We start from the raw sequence: 23,574 nt of genomic DNA on the forward strand, positions 1-23,574 counted from the left end.
GGCATGTGGGATCCTCCTGGACCAGGGCTTAAACCTGTGTCCCTTGCATTGGCAGGTGGATTCTTAACCACTGCACCACCAGGGAAGCCCCAATAAACATAGATTTTGATAGATTTTTGATTTTTACTATGTCATCTATCATGACATTGAGATTTGCTGAGTTAATAGTGAGAGTTTGAGTGGATAGGAAAATAGAGTAAAATAAAAACAAAGGTAATTTTGAATATGAATAAGTACAATAGAGGCTGTATTATGGCTACGACATGGAGAAAAGAGTGATAAGAGAATCATTTGTGCAAGAAGGTGAAAATACAAAAGGCAACAAGTGGTGATCGTAAAACAAGATAATCCACTCTAGACTTAGAAAATGGTGACTTTAGTAAGATGGCAGACTAGGAAGCTATGCCCTCTTTATCCCACAGAGACACTGAGTTAACAACAGTATGTGGACAGAATACCTTTGTGAGAGCTCTAGAGACCAGTTGAAAAACTACAGCACCCAGGCCTTTGCAAAACCAAGAAGAGATTCCAACAAAAGGGGTAGGAATCTCAGCATTTGGTGTGGAGACACCAAGAAGAAACCTTGTATAGCAGGGATCCTCCTTTGAGATAAAAACAAGAGTGGACTGTATATCCAACAGCCTGGATTGTCTGGTGGCTACTCAAGGGACTGGTTTCTCTCTTGCCTGACACAGAGTGCTTATAGGACCAGAAGAAGTTTGGAAGCTAGTGAAAGCTGAGGCAAGGAGATGCAGAGCTGCAGTTCTGCAGGCAGACATGGGGAAAGCAAGAGGTGAGAAAAGGTTTGAGAAGTTCAGGAACCTCCAGCTGGGCTAACTGGTGAAAGGTCTTACTCTTCACAAAGGCTCTATACAAAGCCTAGGAGTGCCAATCCCAGAAAAAAAAAAAAAATACACACACACACACACCACAGAAACATGGCCCAATCAAAAGAACAAACAAAAACTCCAAAAACTGAAACTGATTTAAAAAAAAAAAAAGTCAGATCTATGAGCTGCCAGACAAAGAATTTAAAGTAATTGGTGAGAACATAGAGAAACAACTTAATGAAGAGAATACTATGAATAATTATATACCAACAAGTTGGATAACCTAGAGGAAATGGATAAATCCCTAGAAATGTACTAAGACTGAATCATGAGGAAGCAGAAAATCTGAACAATTCAACAATGGGTAAGATTTAAATAATATTAAAACACCTCCTAACAAAGAAAAGCCCAGGACCAGATGAATTCATTGGAGAATTCTACTTAATATTTAAATAAAAATTAACACTAATTCTTCTGAAAACCTTCCAAAAATCTGAAGAGGATGGAACACTTCTAAGCTCTCTGAGACCAGCATTACCCTGATACCAAAGACAGATAAAGACACTACAAGGAAAGAAGACCTGGTTGGGGTCAGAGGCAATGGCGCAGGACCACGAGCGCACCGGCTGGGCTGCGGAAGAGGAGCCGGCGCCCCTCGGGAAAGCTGACTGTAAGGCCTCTGAGGTAAAAGAATTCACAGCTGAGTTCTTAGAGAAGGTCCTTGAACCATCTGGATGGCGGGCAGTCTGGCACACTAATGTGTTCAAGGTGCTGGTTGAGGTCACAGATGTGGACGCTGTAGCCTTGAAGGCAGTGGTGAGGCTTGCTGACCCGTACCTCTGTGAATCTCAAGTCAGCACTTTTACTTTGGAGTGTATGAAAGAGCTCCTTGATTTGAAGGAACACCAGTTGCCCCTGCAGGAGCTGTGGGTGGTATTTGATGATTCTGGAGTGTTTGACCAGACAGCACTTGCAATTGAGCATATCAGGTTTTTCTATCAGAACATTTGGAGGAGTTGGGATGAAGAAGAAGAGGATGAGTATGATTATTTTGTTAGATGTGTTGAACCTCGATTGAGATTGCATTATGACATTCTTGAAGACCGAGTTCCTTCAGGACTTATTGCTGACTATCAAAATCTGTTGACTCAGTGTGAGGAGAGTTACAGGAAATTTTTAAATCTGAGAAGCAGTTTGTCAAATTGTAACTCTGATTCTGAGCAGGAAAACATCTCCATGGTGGAAGGGTTAAAATTGTGTTCAGAGATTGAACAGTTGAAACAAAAGCTAAAACTCTTTGAGAATCCTTTGCTGAGATATGTGTTTGGTTATCAGAAGAATTCTAATACACAAGCAAAAGGCATCCGTCCAAATGGCCAGAAGGTCACCCATGTGGTCTCCTCCCCCATGATGACTGGTCTGCTGCAGTCCCTGCTCAGGGATAAGCTTTGTCCAGAGCCTTGTAAGGAAGAAATAGAAATTCAGTTCCACAGTGATCCGTTGTCTGCTATAAATGCCTGCTATGAGGGCGACACTGTTATTGTTTGTCCTGGCCATTACGTGGTACATGGTACATTCTCCATTGCTGACTCCATTGAATTAGAAAGATATGGTCTACCAGATGATATTGTGATAGAAAAGAGAGGCAAAGGAGACACTTTTGTGGATTGTACGGGTGCGGATATTAAAATCTCAAGCATAAAATTTGTTCAGCACGATGCTGTGGAAGGAATCCTAATTATTCACCATGGCGAGACTACATTGGAAAACTGCGTATTGCAGTGTGAAACTACAGGAGTCACAGTACGAACATCAACAGAATTTTTAATGAAGAACTCAGATTTATATGGTGCCAAGGGTGCAGGTATAGAAATATATCCTGGGAGTAAGTGCACCCGGAGTGACAATGGGATCCATCACTGCAAGGAAGGGATCCTCATTAAGGACTTCTTAGATGAACATTATGACATTCCCAAAATAACCATGGTGAATAATGTCATACATAATAATGAAGGTTATGGTGTTGTCTTGGTGAAATCTACAATTTTCTCTGACCTGCAAGAAAATGCCCAAGATGAAACTGAAGAAAATAAAGCATTTAAAGTTCAGACAAGTGGAGAGGCAGATGTAGCTGAAAGAGTGGATCTAGAAGAGCTGATTGAATGTGCAACTGGTAAAATGGAGCTTTATGCGAGAGCTGACCTTTCTGAGCAAGTCGAAATTGTAAATGAACTAGTTGCTGCCTCCACACAAAAAGGCCAGTTGAAGAAGAAAAGGTTGAGTGAACTGGGGATCACACAAGCTGATGACAACTTAATGTCACAGGAGATGTTTGTTTCAGTTGTGGGGAACCAGTTCAAATGGAATGGGAAAGGGAGTTTTGGCACATTTCTCTTCTGACCACTGTGATGTAAATAGATAGCAAAATATTGGATTTTGCACATGCTGCACCCAAGAATCACTGCTGCTATCATACTTTGCTTCATGTCTATATTTTGTATCTGATATATTCGATTGGGTTTGAGTGAAACATAGATTTATTTCTGTCTGCAGGTGTTGCACATAAAACACTCTCTTTATAAAGAAGGTCATAAAAACATAAAATAGAAAATATTTGGAGATTTCTTATCTAGAAAGTCTTGCTTTTTCAAACACATAGTTCTCATATTAAGTCTATTATTAACTTTCCAGTATAAATACACTTTAGCACTTCAAAGAGGAGGAACAAAAGCAGGGAATGCAAGATGAGCACACAAAAACGCAATAGGCATCAATGTGCAGTATTCTTATAGTTGTCTTTTTAATCCCAATTATAGTGAGTCTGATATCCATGCTTTATTTGCATAATACTTGTCTTAAAAGCTTTTATGATTGGGAGGTTATCTCCCTTATCAGGCTTATTATTGAGAATCTGAGTGGGAATGCCTTTTTATGTTGAACTATGTAATCATCAAAACAGTAATAGCATAGCAGGTTTGAAACAGAAATGAAACGTGTTATTCAGAGCCAATGCATACATAGAGCATTTTCACTACTGCTGAATATGAATGATTAAAAAGAAGGTGCTTTTCTTTCACCAACAGTATTCTGATCAAATTTCTTACATAGTCAAAATGATTACCTATACAACCTGTATCAGCTCTGTGTTCTTGATATCATATTGTAAAATACAGCTTTTAAAAGTATTTATATTTTTAAAAAGTATATGTGACATTGAAATTCCTACTGATTAAAATTATAATGATGAAATAATACGTTGAAAAAAAAAAGACTATAGACTAATATTCCTGATGAATATTAAAACAAAACTTTTCGACAAAATACTAACAAACTGAATTCAACGGCACATTAGAAAGCTTGTACATGATGACAAAGTGGATTTATTTCTGGAATAGATGACTGGTTAGCATAGGAAAATCACCAATGTAATACACCACATTAACAGAATGAAAGACAAAAACCACATGATTATCTTATCTGATGGAGAAAAACCATTTGACAAAATTCCACACCCTTTCATGATAAAAACACTCAACAAACTAGGAACAGAAGGAAACTACCTCAACACAATAAAGGTCACTTATGAAAAGCCCACAGCTAACAGCACAATCAATGGTAAAAAACGAAAGCTTTTCCTCTAAGGTCAAGAACAAGACAAGGACGCCTGCTCTCACCACTTCTATTCAGCATAGTATTAGAAGTCCTAGTCAAACCAGTTAGACAAGAAAAAGAAATAAAGACTTCTAAGTTGAAAAAAAAAAAAGAGAAGTAAAATTATCCCTGTTCAGAGAGGAGATAATCTTATATGTAGAAAACTGTCCAGACTCCACAGATGCAAAAAACTGTTAGACTAATAAATGAATTTGGCTAAGTTTCAGAATAAAAAGTCAATACACAGAAATCAGTTGCATTTTTATACACTAATTAATGATCTGGAAAGGAAGTGACATTAACTCATTTGCAATAGTATCCAAAAGAATAAAATACTTAGAAGAAACCTAATTAAGGAGGTTAAAGACTTGTACACAGAAAAGTACAAAATATTGCTGAAAGAAATTAAAGAAGACATAGAAACATGAAGAGTCATCCCATGTTCATGGATTGGAAGACTTAATATTGTTAACATCTGCATACTAGAACTACCATATGACCCAGCAGTTCCACTCCTGGGTATATATATTTAAAAAAAGTGAAAACACTAATTTGAAAAGATACATGCACTCCAGTGTTTATAGCATCATTAATTAGAGTTGCCAAGATATGGAATTAACCTTTAGAGTTGCCAAGATATGGAATTAACCTAAGTGTACACCAGTAGATGAATGGATAAAGAAGATGTGGTATATATATACAATGGAATACTACTCAGACATAAAAAGAATGAAATTTTGCCATTTGCAACAACATGAATGGACTTGGAAGGTATTATGCTGAGTGAAATAAAAAAGACAAATACTGTATGATATCACCTATAAGTGGAATCTAGAAAATATAATGAACTAGTGAATACAACAAAAAAGAAACAGACTCATAGAGAACAAACTAGTGGTTACCAGTAGGGAAAGGGAAGGCAAGAGGGGCAAGGTAGGGGTAGGGGATTAAGAGGTATAAACTACTATGTAAAAAATAAACCAGCTACAAGGATATATTATACAACACAGGGAATATAGCCAATATTTTATAACTATAAATGGAGTATAACCTTTAAAAATTGTGAATCACTGTGTTGTACACCTGAAACATAAAAAAATTTTGTTTGTTTGTTTGTTCTTTTGCAGTACACGGGCCTCTCACTGTTGTGGCCTCTCCTGATGCGGAGCACAGGCTCCGGACGCGCAGGCTCAGCGGCCATGGCTCACGGGCCCAGCCGCTCTGCGGCATGTGGGATCCTCCCGGACCGGGGCACGAACCCATGGCCCCTGCATCAGCAGGTGGACTCTCAACCACTGCACCACCAGGGAAGCCCTGAAACATATAAAATTTTATGTCAGCTATACCTCAATTTAAAAAAAAATGTGTATACTATCCACAGTGATGTTCAACACAATCCCTATCAAAATCCCAATGGCATTTTTTTTTCATAAATAGAAAAAAAAAGTCATTCTAAAAGTCACATGGAATCTCTAGGGAACCTCGAATAAACAATTCTGTAAAAGAAGAACAAAGTTGGAGGACTCAACTTCCTGATTTCAGAACATATTACAAAGTGACAGTAACCAAAACAGTGTAGTAGTGGCATAAAAACAGACAAACCAATGAAATAGAATAAAGAGCCCAGAAATAAACCTCCAGGTATATGGCCATAGGATCTTCAACAGCAATGCCAAGACAACTCAATGGGGAAAAGACCATCTCTTCAACAAAGGATGTTGGGAAAACTAGATGTTTACATGCCAAATAATGAAGTTGACCCTTATCTTACACTATATACAACAATTAACTCAAAATGGATTAAAGACCTATAAGAACGTAGTACCTATAACTACAAAACTCCTAGAAGAAAACATATAGGAAAAGCTTCATGACTTGGTAATAATTTCTTTTATATAATACCAGAAACACAGAAAACAAAAGTGAAAATAGACTAATGGGACAGCATCAAACTTAAAAAATTTTGTGCATCAAAGGACACAATCAACAGAGTAAAAAGGTAACCTACAAAATGGGAGAAAACATTTGCAAATCATATGATAAGGGGTTAATATCCAACATATATAAAGAACTTCTATGACCCATCAACAAAAATCAAAGAGCCTGATTAAAAAATGAGCAAAGGATTTGAATAGATATTTCTCCAAATTGATATCCAAATGGTCAACAAACATGAAAAGATGATCATCATCACTAACCATCTGAGAAATGCAAATCAAAAGCACAGTGTGATATCAGCTCACACATGTTAAGATGATTAATATTTAAAAAATTACAGAAAGTAACAAGTGTTGGCAAGATGTGAACTTGGAACCCTTGTGCCTGTTGGTTGGATAGCAAAACAGTGCAACCACTATGGTATTAAAAATAGTTTTAATAAACATAGTTTCTCAAAGTTTAAAAATAGAACTATTAAATGATCCAGTAATCCAACTTCTAGGAATATATTCAAAAGAATTGAAAACAGGGTCTCAAAGAAATATACCCATGTTCATGACAACACTATTCACAATAGCCAAGAGTTGAAGCAATCCAAATGTCTATCAACAGATAAATGGTTAAAGAAAATGTGGTATATACATGCAGTGGAATATTATTCATCCTTAAAGCAGAAGGAAATTCTGTCACATATTGCAATATTAATGAATCTTGAGGCTACTGTGTTATGTGAAATAAGTCAGTTATAAAAAGACAGTATATTATTCCACTTATAAGAGGTATCTAAAGTAATAAAATTCACAGAAACAGAAAGTAGACTACTGGCTGGAGGGAGGGAGAAAAGGGAGGTACTTAATGGGTATAGAGTTTCAGATTTGCAAGATGAAAAAATTCTGGAGCTCTGTCTTACAACAATATGAATATAATTAATACTGTTTAACTGTATGCTTAAAAATTATTAAGAAGGTAAATTTTACATTATGTGCTTTTACCACAATAGAAAAAAGAAAAAAATACAAAAGAAAACTTTCATAGCTGATGGAAAACTAGCGTTCAGTAATGATAAATAAGGGAAGGGAGGGTATATTGTCTAAAAATATTTGAGATGTAAGGGCAGTGTTTTCAATAGGATCTCTTCCCTCTCCCCTACCAGAGGATAGGAAATGGTCAATTGTTGGAGGAATGCAGTGGGGCAATGGAGATGGGAGATGGAGTAAAAGCCTCTAAGGATTACAATGTACAGCAGGGTCACCACACTTATGTCCTAGATTGACACATTAACCTGTGTGCACCATGAACTAGCTTATTCAGATATGGAATCACAAACAAAATGATTCCTGCTAAATTTAAACAATTAAACAATACTTAATGCCTTCTAAGAAATATTTTAAATATTAGAAAATTAGATGTGGTTTCAGAGAAGATAAATTCTAACCACTGAAGAATTCATCATGTAGCTATAGAATATCACTTTGCATGACCCGCTCACTCATTAGCATCTAGCTGTACTGCTTAAGTATCAATTTTTGGTTTAAGTCTCAGTACTTCATTGTAAAATCAAATACATTTTATCCCTTCTTCTTCTGTGTTCCTGCAGATCTGGCACACAAAACATATTTGTGATTTATTTGCAATGTGGTAATATCAACTTATGTCTGTTTTGCTATTAAAGGGAAATTTTCCCTTGAATCATGACTGTTTTCTCATGCCAGAGAATAATTGTAACAGAGAAGAATAAACCTGACTTCATATTGGATCTATTCCTTTAGCTCTAACCATTATGTCCTGTTGCCTGTGCTTAGTCATGTTGGCTGTGCACCTTTGAAAAGGAATGTTGCCTGAAGTATACAGAATATCCCTTTCTCAAGGTTCTGCCTCCCAGGCTTGACCTTTAAAGCTATAACATTTTTCATTGGTATAGAGATTAAAAGTTACAAAACAGAAAATAACATTTGTCTTGTTGGAGGTTTATAGGAACATCATGGCCAGACCTATGTGGACAGCTACAAAAACAAAGGATTATCACATTGTCTCTGGGGTCCGGCCAGCACCAACAAGTCTGCAGCAAACAGCAACCCCCCTCCCCTTTTTGTATAAAAGAAGCCTGATATCCAATTCGGGTAAGATGGTTCTTTGAGACGTTAGTCCACCATCTTCTCAGGCTGCTGGTTTTCTAAATAAAGTCACTATTCCTTGTCCCAATACCTTATCTCTCGACTTACTGGCCTGTTGTGCAGCAAGCAGTACAAGCTTGGACTCAGTAACATAATTACATGGATATATATTGAAGGAATAAATGAATGTGAGCTGTATTCTACGCTTCACATTTGCAGTGGGAAACAGATCATAACGCAAAAATTAAAGACTTCTGAACACCAACTGAACCTACTGATTAACACCAGACCAAATACAAACTCTTCCAAAGAGTAAATGTACTTTCTCTAGCTTGTTCCATAATGGATTATACCAATATTCAGAACATTTTCAACATTTTGATGAGAAAAAGATACTGCACAGAAATTTTTTTTTGTTTAAGGTTCAGAAATTTCCACTGCAAACAAAATTAGGTCAGTTGCCTTTATGCACAGGAAATACTTACCACAAATATCTCCCTAGAGACATTTAAGTATTTACACCTATGGTCAATAAGTGTGTCAGCTAGCAGAATCCCAATTTAGCATTTGCCTGAAGTTCAGTCCCTAAAATGTGTATCAATAGTGTTAAAACTAACTTTTATAATCTAAGAATTGCATTTACTTTTAGAGTACACAGTTCTCCTACTGTTTCTGTGTTGTTAAATACAGAGCATGTAAATGGAAGATAAGGCAGCCGCTAGAAGTTAAATTCTCAAAGTCCTTTTATAACGTGATCTGATCACCTTCTCATGAGGTTACTCATACAGTCATTCAGTCTGTGTTCATAAAATATCTACTAGGTTCCATTCCATATCATTTGTTGGGAGGGTTTTGTAAGTAAAATTCAAATATAAAGTACATATACACAATACAAACTTAGCAACAAAAAATGTAAAGTACAATCTAGGTCTTCAGAAAATAATAAAAGGGTGGGGTGCATTTCCAGCTAATATTGTGTGACTGCTGTGTTGGGGATGGTGGTAAAAATAAGAGAATTTATCTAAGGTGGAAAAAAAAAGTCTTAAAGCTAGAGGCCAAGAGACTTGGGTTTTGAGCATCATGCAATGTCAAAAATTACATAAAACAATTCTCTGTGTTGTTTATCAATAAATATTTATAGTGAATGCATAAAAAGAATGCATGTAAGTTATCTGTACCAATCTCAGATTAGATGTTCCTTCTGGGAGAGAAGAAAGGAGAAAAATGGCTTTAGTTGTATCTGTAAATTTTATTTGTTTATTTTTTAACTTGATATGAAGAAACTATGGGCAAAATTGTCAATATATGTTATATGTGAGTCACATTGTTTTGAATCACTTTATCTGATTTTTTTTCATTTTAAGTCTCCAATATGCTCTTGGCCATAATTTATTTTCAATATCTTTAGTCATTTTGCTTACGTGAATTTCATGATCAGCAATTTTTATTTTATACAAACATCAACTTCAACTAGTGTGATTTTATCCCATTTATTTTAGTTGTATAACATATTACCCATTATTTTATCTCCTTATGTGTGTGTGTGTGTGTATGTGTGTGTGTTAGACTTAACTTTTGCTATATGATCTATATTTTCTTTGTGTACTATATAGGTGTGCATTCTTCTTTTGGAAATTTGAAAGTTTTATAATCTTATTAAGGTCATCAATAAGCCTTTCCTAGAAAAATCAAAGTTGGCTGAACAAGCTGAGGGTATATGGCTGAGATACCCCTTCAGTTGCTTGATGGACTGTTGAAGTGGGAGTATCTGCATGAAGAGAGGACTAGTGTTTTATAAAACATAGATAGCTTCTCATTCTGCAAAGTGTCACCCTTCTCCTGCAATTTCATTTTCAAGCAATCAAGAACTTGTAGGACCTGCAGTTTATCTGTAGCAGGATTTTCAGGCACTTTGAATTACTGTCTTCAATCACTTTTTTTTTTTAATGAGTGAAGTATTTTTTTGTTTTATTTTATTTTATTTTTGGCTGCGTTGGGTCTTCGTTTCTGTGCGAGGGCTTTCTCTAGTTGTGGCAAGCGTGGGCCACTCTTCATCGCAGTGCGCGGGCCTCTCACTATCACGGCCTCTCTTGTTGCGGAGCACAGGCTCCGGACGCACAGGCTCAGCAGCCATGGCTCATGGGCCCAGCCTCTCCGTGGCATGTGGGATCTTCCCGGACCGGGGCACGAACCCGTGTCCCCTGCATTGGCAGGTGGACTCTCAACCACTGCACCACCAGGGAAGCCCCTTCAATCACTTTTAAAGAAACCTGGTCAGGCGGAGGCACCGGTGAGAGGGCAGGCGGGCAGGTTCAGCGTCAGTCCTCCCTCCTGTCTTTGATTCTATGTTCCTCGGAGGTTTGCATTAGTGTTTTCACATTTGAAGTAGCAGTCACCCTCTCCAATCTTTACTAGCTGCCTTCAAGTGAGAGATACTTCTGGTTGGTCCTGCTTATATGTTGAGGCTTTCTCCCATCTTGTATGGACACACTTCCTCCACACTTCCTGCTCCCTCTTCTGGCAGAATTCTTAAGCTTCTACGCCTTGTCTCCACCTTACAACACACCAGGCTGACTGTTGGTAACCTCCTTTTTCTCTTCTAGAAGGTGGTGCTGTAGCTCAAGATTGTGGTTTCTCCCTTGTGCTCAGACCATGCCCTGTTTTCTGTGCATCCTCTCTGTCTATCCAAGCTTGCTTCCAACACCGCCCTCGGGAGCACACACAAAGAACGAGCCACAGAGTGGGAGAAGGTGTGGGTTTGGCACTTGGGGCATTGAGGGTGCCCACAGGCAGTTGGGGGCATCCTCAAGTGAAGTTCTCCCAGAAGCTGTTGGGTGGGTCTCCTGCTCGAGTCTAGACCACAGTCAGTAGGCATCCCTTTAATGCCCTCTGATATTCTTATCTGCCTCTTTCTTTCATACTCTGTGGTCGAGAGCCGTTATGGCTGGGGAATCCCGGTGCTCACTCACCGACCGCTGCCTCTTTTCCCCTTGGGAGGGATTCTCAGCCTCCTTCTTATCTAAGCTGTGCCACCTTGAGGGAGGGGTGATGCTTGTAAAGTTCCTCTTACCCATTTCAGTGGTTTTTTGTTGTTGTTTGTTTTTTGCTCCTACGGAGTTCTAGAACTTCTTTAGAAACCTGAACATCTATAAAGTCTCTCTTGTCCAGATGTATCTGTGCAAGTCGGCATTTTCCAGAGGTTGAAGCCTGTTCCACAGTTTTATTGGGGTATACCTTCCTGTTACCCAATGCAGAGGTACTCTTCCTGAGTACCTTGGTGTGTGGTGCTGCGTACCACAGCTCCCACAGAGGCACTTTTGCTCACAGATAGATGCCAAATTTTAGAAGTTAAAGAGGGGACAGAGATCACGGGTGTCTTATGGCACCAAAATATCACTCTGTAAGTTTTATAATTTAAATTAATGTTCTTAATTTTTATATTTGTTGGTTGATCAAAAGTCTATCAAATGAATTCCTGCTTTTGTCAGAGGAAGAACTTAGTCACATTTATATTTCTTATATTTGTATCCTTTTTGGGGGGTAATAATAATTTCAACTGTGGTTTAGCCTCAGGTCTATACTTCATCATATACAGTGTAATATTAATTATGTGTTTACTTAAACTTCAATATTAAGTAGAGTCATTAGCCCTAGTGGGGAATCTAGAGTTCCAGTAATTTTGTACAATGTCTTCACATTTTTTGAGATTTTTATTTCCAACTATCCATTGGTTGTCTGGATTTCTTTGTTAAGTAGTTTATTTTCAGAAAGAGTCTATATATGTTGTATTCAGTAAGTTCCTAATGTTAGGTTTTGATTTTACATTTGCATGAGAACAGGATGTGTATAAGAGCTTGGCTCATTTGCTGTTTTCCTCAGACAAGGTAGACATTATTCTTTTATTTTCAGCCATTGATGGGGCTGTGACAAAGTCTAAGGTGAGGTTGATATTCCTCATTAGAAGCAGGATACTTTTTCTTTATACCTAAAAATAAGGGACATCACCAGGATGTGCTTTTTTTCTATTAATGCTCAGATTTAGTTGTCCTCTTATTTGGGTAGAGTTATCTTCTATTAATGCTTAACTTTTTTTCTGTGGTGTTCTAGTCTTCAGAAATACTGATTTTATACTTGTCAGATCTCTTTATTCCTTCTTTCATAACAATCACCTTTTAAAGTGCTTTTACTCGTTTGGCAGAGTCAATTTTACTTCATGATGTTTCTACACAATATCAGAAGGCATTCCTTTGTTTCTGATAAGGAAACACCTTTCACCTTCCTTTTCTGTGCTGAAAGATGCCAGCTCATTTTTCATCTCTGTATTATGTCTTATCCTTTTAATTTCATCTGTTATAAGCATTTTTTTCAGTCTAAGTTGTCCATGATTTCTTAAAGAATGAAGAAGTATTTTTATGAAATTATCTTATTTTTCCTGAAACATTTATTCAAATACAAATTCTTGATCTGCTTTTGGATTCTTTTTATCCTAATTGTGGTGGGGATGGCAGTAAAACGGTGCAAAGGGAGCATCTATGCATAGGTCCCCTGTAAATTATTTCTGGAAATTTGCTGTGTGTGGAGGAAGCTTTCTAAGCCAGTCATTTGTTCAAAGATAGTTTTGGAAGTGATGGGTATAGTAATATGGATGGGTCAGGAATTTTCAATTTTACACCAGGTATAATATGAAACTGTCAAAGGATTTTGAGGAATAGGTAAACTCTATACGCACACATGGAGAACAATGCAAGTAGAATCTGGGTGGAATACAAAAAAAGAGATTATACAAATAAATGTAATACCATTTTCAAATAACTGATAAGAAGAAGCATTTGCTCTAAATACCCATGTAGAACTCTTTAATATCAGCTGATTTTCAGAAAATATTTTTCCGATGGTATTTAAACAGACTCCACCTTCAGACCCCTGAGTGAATTTTTAAAATACATAATATATCATTTAGGAGAAAAATATTTTAAGCACTAACAATAATAATATTCTAATTCAGAAATTTCAGTAGTCTAGCTCAGTATTATCTATGTTTAATCCTCTCCTAACTGCACTCTGCATTTTCCCTGTATTTGTTGACCCATGTTTGATGGTTTTATTGGCTTTATTACTGTTTCAAAAATTACATCCAGGGCTTCCCTGGTTGCGCAGTGGTTGAGAGTCTGCCTGCCGATGCAGGGGACATGGGTTCGTGCCCCGGTCTGGGAAGATCCCACATGCCGTGGAGTGGCTGGGCCCATGAGCCATGGCCGCTGAGCCTGCGCATCCGGAGCCTGTGCTCCACAACAGGAGAGGCCACAACAGTGAGAGGCCCGCGTACGGCAAAAAAAAAAAAAAAAAAAAAAAAAAAAAAATTACATCCAAAATTTCACAGCTTAAAATAACAAGCATTTATTATATCACAGCATCTGTGGCTCAGGAACCTGGGTGCAACTTAGCTGGACATTCTGATGTAAGGTTTCTCAATCAAGATGCCGGCCAGGAATGCAGTCATTTCAAGGCTTAACTGGAGGAAAATCTGTTTCCAACCTCACTCACACGGCTGTTAGTTGGCCTCAGGTCCCTGATGGTTGTTGGCTGTAGACAGCAGTTGTTTCACACATGGACCTCTTCATAAGGTTACAGGAAATAAAGAGTAAGAGAGTTCACACAACACAGGATTCACAGTTTTTTTGGTAATTTAATCTCAAAAGTGGCATGTATTCATTTTGCTGCATTATAGTCATCAGAAATTAGTTACTAGGGCCAGTACAGACTCAAGTAGAGGGGATTACACAAAGGCATGAACATAAGGATGCAGGATCATTGGGGGCCCCTAGAGGCGGTCTAGTGCAATTCATTCTCTGATGTGCAATAATTCACATCTCTCCTACATGCAAAGTACATTCACCCTCCCAAGATTCCCAAGCATCTAATCCCACTAAAACATTAGCTCAAAGTGCAGAATCTTATCAAATAAATCAGATTCATAAGTGGATGTTCCTTTGGATGTAGTTCTCTGAGCACAGTTTCTGTAGAAATATAGATCAGAGAAACTAAAGAGACAAGCTATTTGCTCCCCACACACCCAACATACAAGGGTGGGATATAGAATAAGAACTATAGACATTCTTGTTGAAAAGGGGATAAAGTGGTAGGCACACAGGAGTGGCTGGTCCATAACAATTCTAATATCCAGCCAGACAAACACCTGAAGCTCTTTGATTATGTTTCAAGATGTGGGAATAATGCTCTGTGTCTCTCAGCTCCACCCCCTGTGTTCTTTGTTCACCTGCTATGTCATCCTTCTTTTATCACAAAAGGTAGCACATATTTGTAGCTGAGAAATGTTCTCAGCCTACTTCACCAGAGTAGATATTTGGGGGTCCAACTTTATTGTCAAGAGGCAATAAAATGCCTCTTTCATTTTATATTGTCTCTGACCTTTCAATCCAAATTGGTAGCGTTTCTGCTGATACCATTCTCTCAAAAACCTTGTGCATCTCCTGTGACTTTCATTAGGGCAATTGCCATTAAACAACAACAACTCAAACCTTTTTCTAACTTGGACCCCTGCTGACACACTGAGGGACAATGCTGTAAGCATCCTAGAAGTCCTGTTGTTTGGTTGAGAATATCTGTGGGTTATAGCCTTAAGCTCATTGAAGGACCTTTAGTGTGACTATAGTTCTCTAGGCATTAGTTGTAATTTTTCTGAAATCTAAACAATAGTTTTTACAGTAATATCCTAGGCTTCACTGTTAGACCACAGTATTCCTGGTATTACCATTGACTTGGTCTTTGTGCAGAAACCATTTGTTAATGTTACCATCCTGTGCCATATGGAGAGGCTGGGAGTTTTAAAATCCATAAAGCCCTGGCTCCATTTTGTTTAAAACATGCCTTCCTCCATTTCTGTCTCTCTTCTCTCATTTCACTCAAAACAGCAAGAAGGAACGAGACTTTGCCTTCAACATTTTGCTTGGAAATCCCCTTAGCTAGATCAATCCATTCAATTTAGGAGACTTTCTGCTTTCCACATAACTGCAGATAACAGAATTGCTAAACTTTCTGACAGTATTTAACAAGAATCTTCTTTCCTCCAGTTTCCAATAACATGTTCTTCACTTCCTTTTAAACCCTCACTAACAGCATCCACAAAATCCAGATTTCTATTAAAAATCTGTTCAGGGGAATCTGGACATTCTCTAATACATTCCTCAAAATCCTTCCAGTTTCTGTTCATTCCCAGTTCTAAAACTACTCCCACATTTTTAGGTCTTTGTTATGGCAACACATCCTGCTGCATACCAAAATATGTATAAATTACCAACTGCTGCCTAACCAATTACCCCAACCACAGCATAACAAAACAAACATTTATCGTCTCAGTCTCTATGGCTCAGGAATCTGGACACAGAGTAATTAGGTGCCTCCAGCTCTTTTATAAGTCTACAATCAAGGTGTTGACCGGGGTTAGTGATCTCAAGGTTGGCTGGAAAAGGATTTGTTGCCCAGCTCACTCATCTGGAAGTCGGGAGCCGTCAGGTGGCCAGAAACATCAATTCCTTGCCAGTGGGACACTCCATACAGCTATTCACAACATGACATCTTGCTTCCCCTAGAGTAAGGGCTCCTATAGTGTTATGGGTTGAATTGTGTCCCCCTAAAAGATATGTTGAATTCCTAATCCCCATGACCTCAGAATTTAATCTCATTCAGGAATGGGAGCATTGTAGATATAATTCATTAAGACAAGGTCATCCTGGAGGAAGTTGGGCCCTTAATCCAAAATGACTGATATCCATATAAGAAGAGGGAAAACTGGACACTGACACAGACACAGAAAGAAGAATACCATGTGAGGAATTACACTGGTACAGGCCAAGGAATGCCAAGGATTCCTGGTGATATCAGAAGTTAAGAGAAAGGCAGGGAACAGACTCTCCTTGATAGACTTCAATAGAGCATCATCTTCCCGACAACTTGATCTCAGAATTTTAACCTCCATAACTGTGTGAAAATAAATTTCTGCTGCCACTCAGTTTGTGGTAATTTGTTATGGCAGGCCTAGGGGGAAAATAAAAAGAGAAAAAGAAAAAACAATAAAAACAAGAAACCCAGCAATCCCACTCCTGGGCATATACCCGGAGAAAACCATAATTCAAAAAGATACACACACCCCAATGCTCATTGCAACACTATTTACAATAGCCAGGAGGTGGAAACAACCTAAATGTCCATCAACAGAGGAATGGATAAGAAGATATGGTACATATATACAATGGAATATAACTCAACCATAAAAAGGAAAGAAATTGTGCCATTTACAGAGACATGGATAGACCTAGAGACTGTTATACAGAGTGAAGTCAGAAAGAGAAAAACAAATATCGTATAATATCACTTATATGTGGAGGCTAGAAAAATGGTTCAGATGAACTTATTTGCAAAGCAGAAATAGAGACACAGATGTAGAGAACAAACTTATGGGTACCAAGGGGATAAGGGGGGCGTGGGATGACTTGGGAGATTGGGATTGACATATATACACGGCTATGTATAAAACAGAAAACTAATGAGAACCTACTGTATAGCACAGGGAATTCTACTCAGTGCTCTGTGGTGACCTAAATGGGAAGGAAATCTTAAAAATAGGAGACATATGTATACGTATAACTGATTCACTTTGCTGTGTAGCAGAAACTAACACATTGTAAAGCAAATATAATCCAACAAAAATTAATTCAAAAAAAAAAACAAGAAAGAAAACATAGTCTTCTAACCTAATCTGAAAAGTTACATTCAAGATTTTTGCCCACAGCTTCTGGCTGGTGAAAACCTCACTCTGTGGTAGTCCCAATATGTGTTGCCTACACTCTGTGTTACAGCCACTATAAAATAAATAATAAATAATGCATACAAAGTATGTATATAACATTCTTTAGTCATTCAAAAATCATTGAAAAAAGTGTTATTATTTATTTTAAGTAATTTGTGAAGGAGGAAGAAAAATCATTATTCCTTATGTCGGATTTTTGACCTGAAAGGGATTCTTATTTTTAGTTTTGCACAGGAAACACTAAGCTTTATCACAGTGTATAAGGCCTGATCTGCTCAGTCAACAACTTGGGTTTTGTCTGTATGATATAAAGGTAGGTAGTTAAGTGAACTTGTTATCTTGGCCACTAAAATTCCTACCTTCTCCTGTGACCTGCTCTCTGCAGACATTGTCTTATTGTTAAAAGTTAAACTGAGGGGCTTCCTGGTGGAGCAGTGGTTGAGAGTCTGCCTGCCGATGCAGGGGACACGGGTTCGTGCCCCGGTCCGGGAAGATCCCACATGCTGTGGAGCGGCTGGGCCCGTGAGCCATGGCCGCTGAGCCTGCACGTCCGGAGCCTGTGCTCCGCAACAGGAGAGGCCACAACAGTGAGAGGCCCGCGTACGGCAAAAAAAAAAAAAAAAGGAAAAAAAGAGTTAAACTGAGGAATATTAAAAATTTAAAGAGTTTATTTGAGCAAAAATTGATTCGAACTGGGCAGCATCCAATCTAGCAGACAGAAAGGAGCTCCAAGGGGCTGTCCAAAATGAAAAACTTTCAGACAGAGGGGAATAGCATCAAGGAACTTATACCAGGCAAAAAACGTGGGTTAGTTAATGCAAAGTTACTTTCCTTTAGGTGATGACAAGATTACATAGCTATTGCTGGTCAGGTAATTCTTGATCAACTGGTGTAAGATTCCATTTCTGGGGGAACCAAAACTATAGTTAAGCCTCAGTTTGGTGAAATGGTTGCTAGTGACTTAGCACAAGCGACTGCATTTTGGGCTCGTCTTGTTTTTAACACCATGAACACCATTCCAGGACCCCTAATTCCCTCCACCTACTCCTGAAGTGCATTTCCCTTTATTCACCTCCCAGATACACCAGAGGCAGGAGGGAAGTACCCAGAGCATGTAGCCATCCCTTTCCAAATCAAGGAAGTCACTTCCCGGGTCTCCCTAAGTCACTTTCAAAGACACTAAGTTGTTCCTCTCCCCTTTCCATAAGGGCAGGCTCAGAAGAAGTGGAGTTTTAGGAAGAATAATTCCTTGGGCTTTGAAGAAGTCTGAGTAGAAATTCTGAAATCTGTCCCAGGTGAGTGGGCTGCCTCCCTTCTTGTACCTGAGTTTTGCAAAATAAGGGTGGGGGAGGGGTGGGGGTGATGATACCTGAAAAGAAGATCTGCTTGCTCCTGGGGGCTGGTCCCCTCTTCATGTTGTGTGGCACCCTCTTCTTTACCCGAAGCAAACTTCCCCTGATCACCTCCACAACCTCCTGCTCTGGGAGGGGACTCTTCTAAGGTCTTCACGAACCTGCTCCTTTTACTGATCTGGCAGTGAGTGTTTCTGCCTGCACAGATGCCAGGGCTGGAAGTTGTTGGATGTCCCATCACCAGCAGCAGAGGCCTTGCCTGGGAGATTGTTAAAAATACAGGACCTCAGGTCCTACCTCGGACCCAGTGAATTCAAATCTGCAGTTAACAGGATCTCCAGATGATTCTCAGGCAGCCATATTAAAGTGTTTAAACCATGGCTGTAAATGACACAGCCAGAATCAGTTATTTCGAGGCTTTTATTCCAAAGCCCCCTTTGATGTGTGTGTGTGTGTGTCTGTGTGTATGTGCATGTGCACAGGCTGTGGGAGTGGGAAAGGGAAGGAGGTGAACATTGGTGCTGCTCATTAAGAGTTTGCATTTGATGTTTGTCCGCACATTTGAGGGTATTTGTACATAAATAAATGGAGTAGGGCTTCCCTGGTGGCGCAGTGGTTGAGAGGCTGCCTGCCAATGCAGGGGACACGGGTTCGTGCCCCGGTCTGGGAGGATCCCACGTGCCGCGGAGCGGCTGGGCCCGTGAGCCGTGGCCGCTGAGCCTGCGCGTCCGGAGCCTGTGCTCCGCAACGGGAGAGGCCGCAACAGTGGGAGGCCCGCGTACCGCAAAAAAAATTAAATAAATAAATAAATAAATAAATGGAGTAGTGATTACTAGAGTGAAACTTGTGTAGCTGCTCCAAAAACTCAAGGGTTTTTTAGGTTTGTGTTTTTTTTGTTTTGTTTTGTTGTTGTTTGTTTGCTTGCTTGCTTTACCTGAGTTCATTTACTAAGAGTTCGTACCAGGGGGCGCTGCAGGCCTTTCTTTCTTTTTGTCCTTAAAACTTCTGTATACTGAAGTCAGAAAGCTCAAATTATTGGTAAATTCTTCAATCCACATTATTTCATTTGATACATCAATACCTGCATTATCCAGGTATTGGGTCTTTTGACTTTATGGATGAGGAAAGAGAAAGCCTGACCATCTGTCTCCAATCTCCAAAACCCAGGCTCCTTTTGCAGCCTACTGCATCACTTGTTGCTCTTATGATAACTTCAATACCAAGTTATACAGAGAAAGAAGAACTAAAATAAAATTTTGCCCAAGGCTGGGTAAGTAGTCTGTCTAAATTCGAGTGGATGAAAACAATATTTATTGTGTTGCTTTGCTAAGAGTCTTTTAATTGTTTGCAACACAAAGTGCAACCCATATTGCAAATTCATATAAAATATTCTGTTAGGTCTTCTGCTAGAAATTTAAAGGGTATCAGGGTACCTCTGAACAAGATTGATGTATGTATATGATGACCTGGACAGCCCTGATATTTCCCTAAACTTGAATAAACTTTAGACAGGTGTCTACCTAACTATAGATCCCTCACTTCCCTTTTCTTAGAGCATTTACCTTAGAAAACTTGCAATTGTACAATTGTAAATTCTTTCTTTCAGCCTGTGTGAGAGGTAAGTCTCATAGCTCTTGCCTGGGTCTTTGGGCAAGACCCAGGAACGTCTTTCCCAAAGACTTGGGAGCCATCTCTTTGAAATATAATCATCAAGAGAAACAGTTTCCCTTTCACCCCAGTCTCAGTTGGAGAATAGGAGTCTGATTTCCATAAAATATAAAAGAGCTATATATATATATATATATATATATATATATCTTTTGTTTTTTCCTATAATGGTAAAGTTTTGTTTGCTTTATCAAGTGCGATAATCTGGATGGTCAGGATACTATTGTTACCTCTAATTAGGTACCTTCAAGAAAAGGAAGTCAATTTTCCTTGCTCATGAAGATAATCTGTTCATTCTTCTCCTGACCTTCTCCTTCACATTCTCTGTTGTCAGGGAACAGCCATGTTGGTGCTCCTTCTGCTGCTGTTTGTTTGTTTACCCCACAGGTAATTCGGATACACTGCTTTGTAAGCTGGGCCTGTGTTGTAAAATAAACATCTTTAAAATTATATTTACCCTTCAGCAAGCGTAGATGGATGGGTAAAAATTCTCTTTCAAAAGTTACTGTGGTCATAGCAAAGCAAAAATACAGATTTCAACCTCAATCTTTTTCTCTTGATGGGTTAGTGCTTTAATTTGTTTAGCAGTGTCTCCAGCAGTTTCTAAAGTGCCTTTTCAGGGACTTCCTTGGTGGTGCGGTGAATCTGCCTGCCAATGCAGGGGACACGGGTTCGATCCCTGGTCCAGGAAGATCCCACATGCCGTGGAGCAACTAAGCCCATGTGCCACAACTACTGAGTCCACGCACTGCAACCACTGAAGCCCGTGCACCTAGAGCCCATGCTCCACAACAAGAGAAGCCGCTGCAATGAGAAGCCCGTGCACTGCAACGAAGAGTAGCCCCCCCCCAACTTGCTGCAACTAGAGAAAGCCTGCACTCAGCAATGAAGATCCAATGCAGTCAAAAATAAATAAATAAATAACTTTAAAAAGCAAAAAAAATAGGGCCTCCCTGGTGGCGCAGTGGTTGAGAGTCCGCCTGCCGATGCAGGGGACGCGGGTTCGTGCCCCGGTCTGGGAGGATCCCACGTGCCGCGGAGCGGCTGGGCCCGTGAGCCATGGCCGCTGGGCCTGTGCGTCCGGAGCCTGTGCTCCGCAACGGGAGAGGCCACAGCAGTGAGAGGCCCACATACCGCAAAAAGAAAAAAAAAAAAAAAAAAAAAAAAAAAAGCAAAAAAATAAAGTGCCTTTTTCTGATTTTCGTTTAAAGGATTGTGGCAGCAAATGATCTTTGACCCTTAACTCATGTCATGCGTACAGAGCACACTCACTGGAGCTCTGTACATGTAACATGTATAACTTTCAGTTCTAGGTTAAGGATGAGTGTGGGTTCTTAAGTCACTGTGCTAAAAACAATTATAATGCTGACTAAAAGTCACCTGCTTTTTAAAATTAACAGACTTCATTTTAGCTTTATGAGAAAAAAAGCAGTTTAGGTTTGCAGAAAAATTTAGCAGAAAATAAGAGTTCCCATATGCGTTTCTTCCTCTTATGCATCTTCCCCTATTTTTAACACCTTCCATTATTGTGTTACATTGGTTACAGCTGATGAACAAATTTTGCTACATTATTATTAACTGAAGTCCATAGTCTAAATGAGGGTTCACTCTTTGTGTTCTATATGCTATGGATTTTTTTTTTTTTTTTTTTTTTTTTTTTTGCAGTATGTGGGCCTCTCACTGCTGTGGCCTCTCCCGTTGCGGAGCACAGGCTCCGGATGCACAGGCTCAGCGGCCATGGCTCACGGGCCCAGCCGCTCCGCGGCATGTGGCATATGGGATCCTCCCGGACCGGGGCACGAACCCGTGTTCCCTGCATCGGCAGGCGGACTCTCAATCACTGTGCCACCAGGGAAGCCCTATGCTATGGATTTTGAAAAACGTATAATGACATGAATCTGAAAGGGACAGAGTAAAGGGACAAAGTCGGTAATTAAATAGTTAATCCCACTAGGGGATTGTAAGTAAGAAAAGTATGGGAGACCCCTGTAAGTTAACGATCACTTAAGAAAGCAGGTTTGCTTAACCACAAAATGAAGCAGGCTTGTGTATCAACAAAACCATGCAACCGAAGCATAAGACATGCCCCAAAACAATAAAACAATGGTGGCATGAGACCCACATCCTGCTCAGTGAGCTCAGTAAGTTAATGACCCCTAGGACATGCTCTCTGCACATAAAAAACAATAATTTATGGAAAGGTGACATTGCATTGCGAAGTGAGAGACCCTCATTGTACTGAGACCTGAAATAATGTTTCCATAGTGCCATGACAGTCCTGGATTAACCACGTAGGGACAAGAAAACTCCCTAGCTGGACCTGGAGGAGGAGCTGATGATGGAAGCTTGATGTCTACTCAAGAATGAAGAAGGGTTTCCCTGGTGGCGCAGTGGTTGGGAGTCCGCCTGCCGATGCAGGGGACACGGGTTTGTGCCCCGGTCCGGGAAGATCCCACATGCCGTGGAGTGGCTGGGCCCCTGAGCCATGGCTGCTGAGCCTGCGCGTCCGGAGCCTGTGCTCCGCAACGGGAGAGGCCACAACAGTGAGAGGCCTGCGTACGGCAAAAACAAAACAAAAAAATCCCCTAGGCTCCACCTATTCATCCCTCCCAACCTTCCCATCTTGGCCCCTTAGACAGACCTTTTCATTGTATCCATAGTTTTGCCTTTTCCTGAATGTCAAATCGTTGGAATTTTACAGTACGTAACCTTTTCAGATTGCCTTCTTTCACTTAGTAACCTGCATTAAAGGTTCTTTTATGTCTTTTCTTGATTCGAGAACTTTTTTTAAAGTCTGTTTTGCCAGAAGTTTTACTTTTGTTTTAGTTTTGAAGAATTCGTTAACAAAGAGACACTACTGGTCACACAAATAGACAATTTCAACTTAACTTTAATAGAAACTAATTAAAAAGAAACAGAAATGAAAAAGGAGACAACAGTAAAAGCGTGTACCTCACCAAACTGGGCCGACACCTACATCCAGACTCGAATGGCGCTGGGAAGTCCTGAAAACAGCAATCTGGAGTCCCAACTGGGCAAGGTCCCGGGCAGTGCGTCCACTCCATGGGTGAGACTTCAAATTGCAGTTTAGGGGAGTCCCGCTTATAATACCAGGCTGCAAACTGATATCATCAGTTTGCCTACAAATACACAGCTTGGGGTTTCTTCAACGATGCTGTTTATCTCATTTCGTG

The 23,574-nt window shown here is 39.5% G+C and overlaps 1 protein-coding gene across 1 annotated transcript; it reads left to right on the forward strand.

Annotated features, from left to right (window-relative positions):
• The first annotated feature begins 1,419 nt into the window (after positions 1 to 1,419).
• LOC308624929 (SHC SH2 domain-binding protein 1-like) lies at positions 1,420 to 4,084 on the forward strand. Its single transcript, XM_081248757.1, has one exon. The coding sequence runs from the start codon at positions 1,431 to 1,433 to the stop codon at positions 3,228 to 3,230; it is 1,800 nt and encodes a 599-aa protein (XP_081104883.1). The 5' UTR covers positions 1,420 to 1,430; the 3' UTR covers positions 3,231 to 4,084.
• Positions 4,085 to 23,574: the final 19,490 nt, after the last annotated feature.

The sequence above is a fragment of the Mesoplodon bidens genome, assembly GCF_964165515.1.
Source record: "Mesoplodon bidens genome assembly, chromosome: 11".
NCBI classification, from domain to species: domain Eukaryota; kingdom Metazoa; phylum Chordata; class Mammalia; order Artiodactyla; family Ziphiidae; genus Mesoplodon; species Mesoplodon bidens.

What these genes read in the sequence shown, in the direction of transcription:
- LOC308624929 (XM_081248757.1), top strand. Translation starts at nt 1,431, where the DNA reads ATGGCGCAGGACCACGAGCGCACCGGCTGGGCTGCGGAAGAGGAGCCG.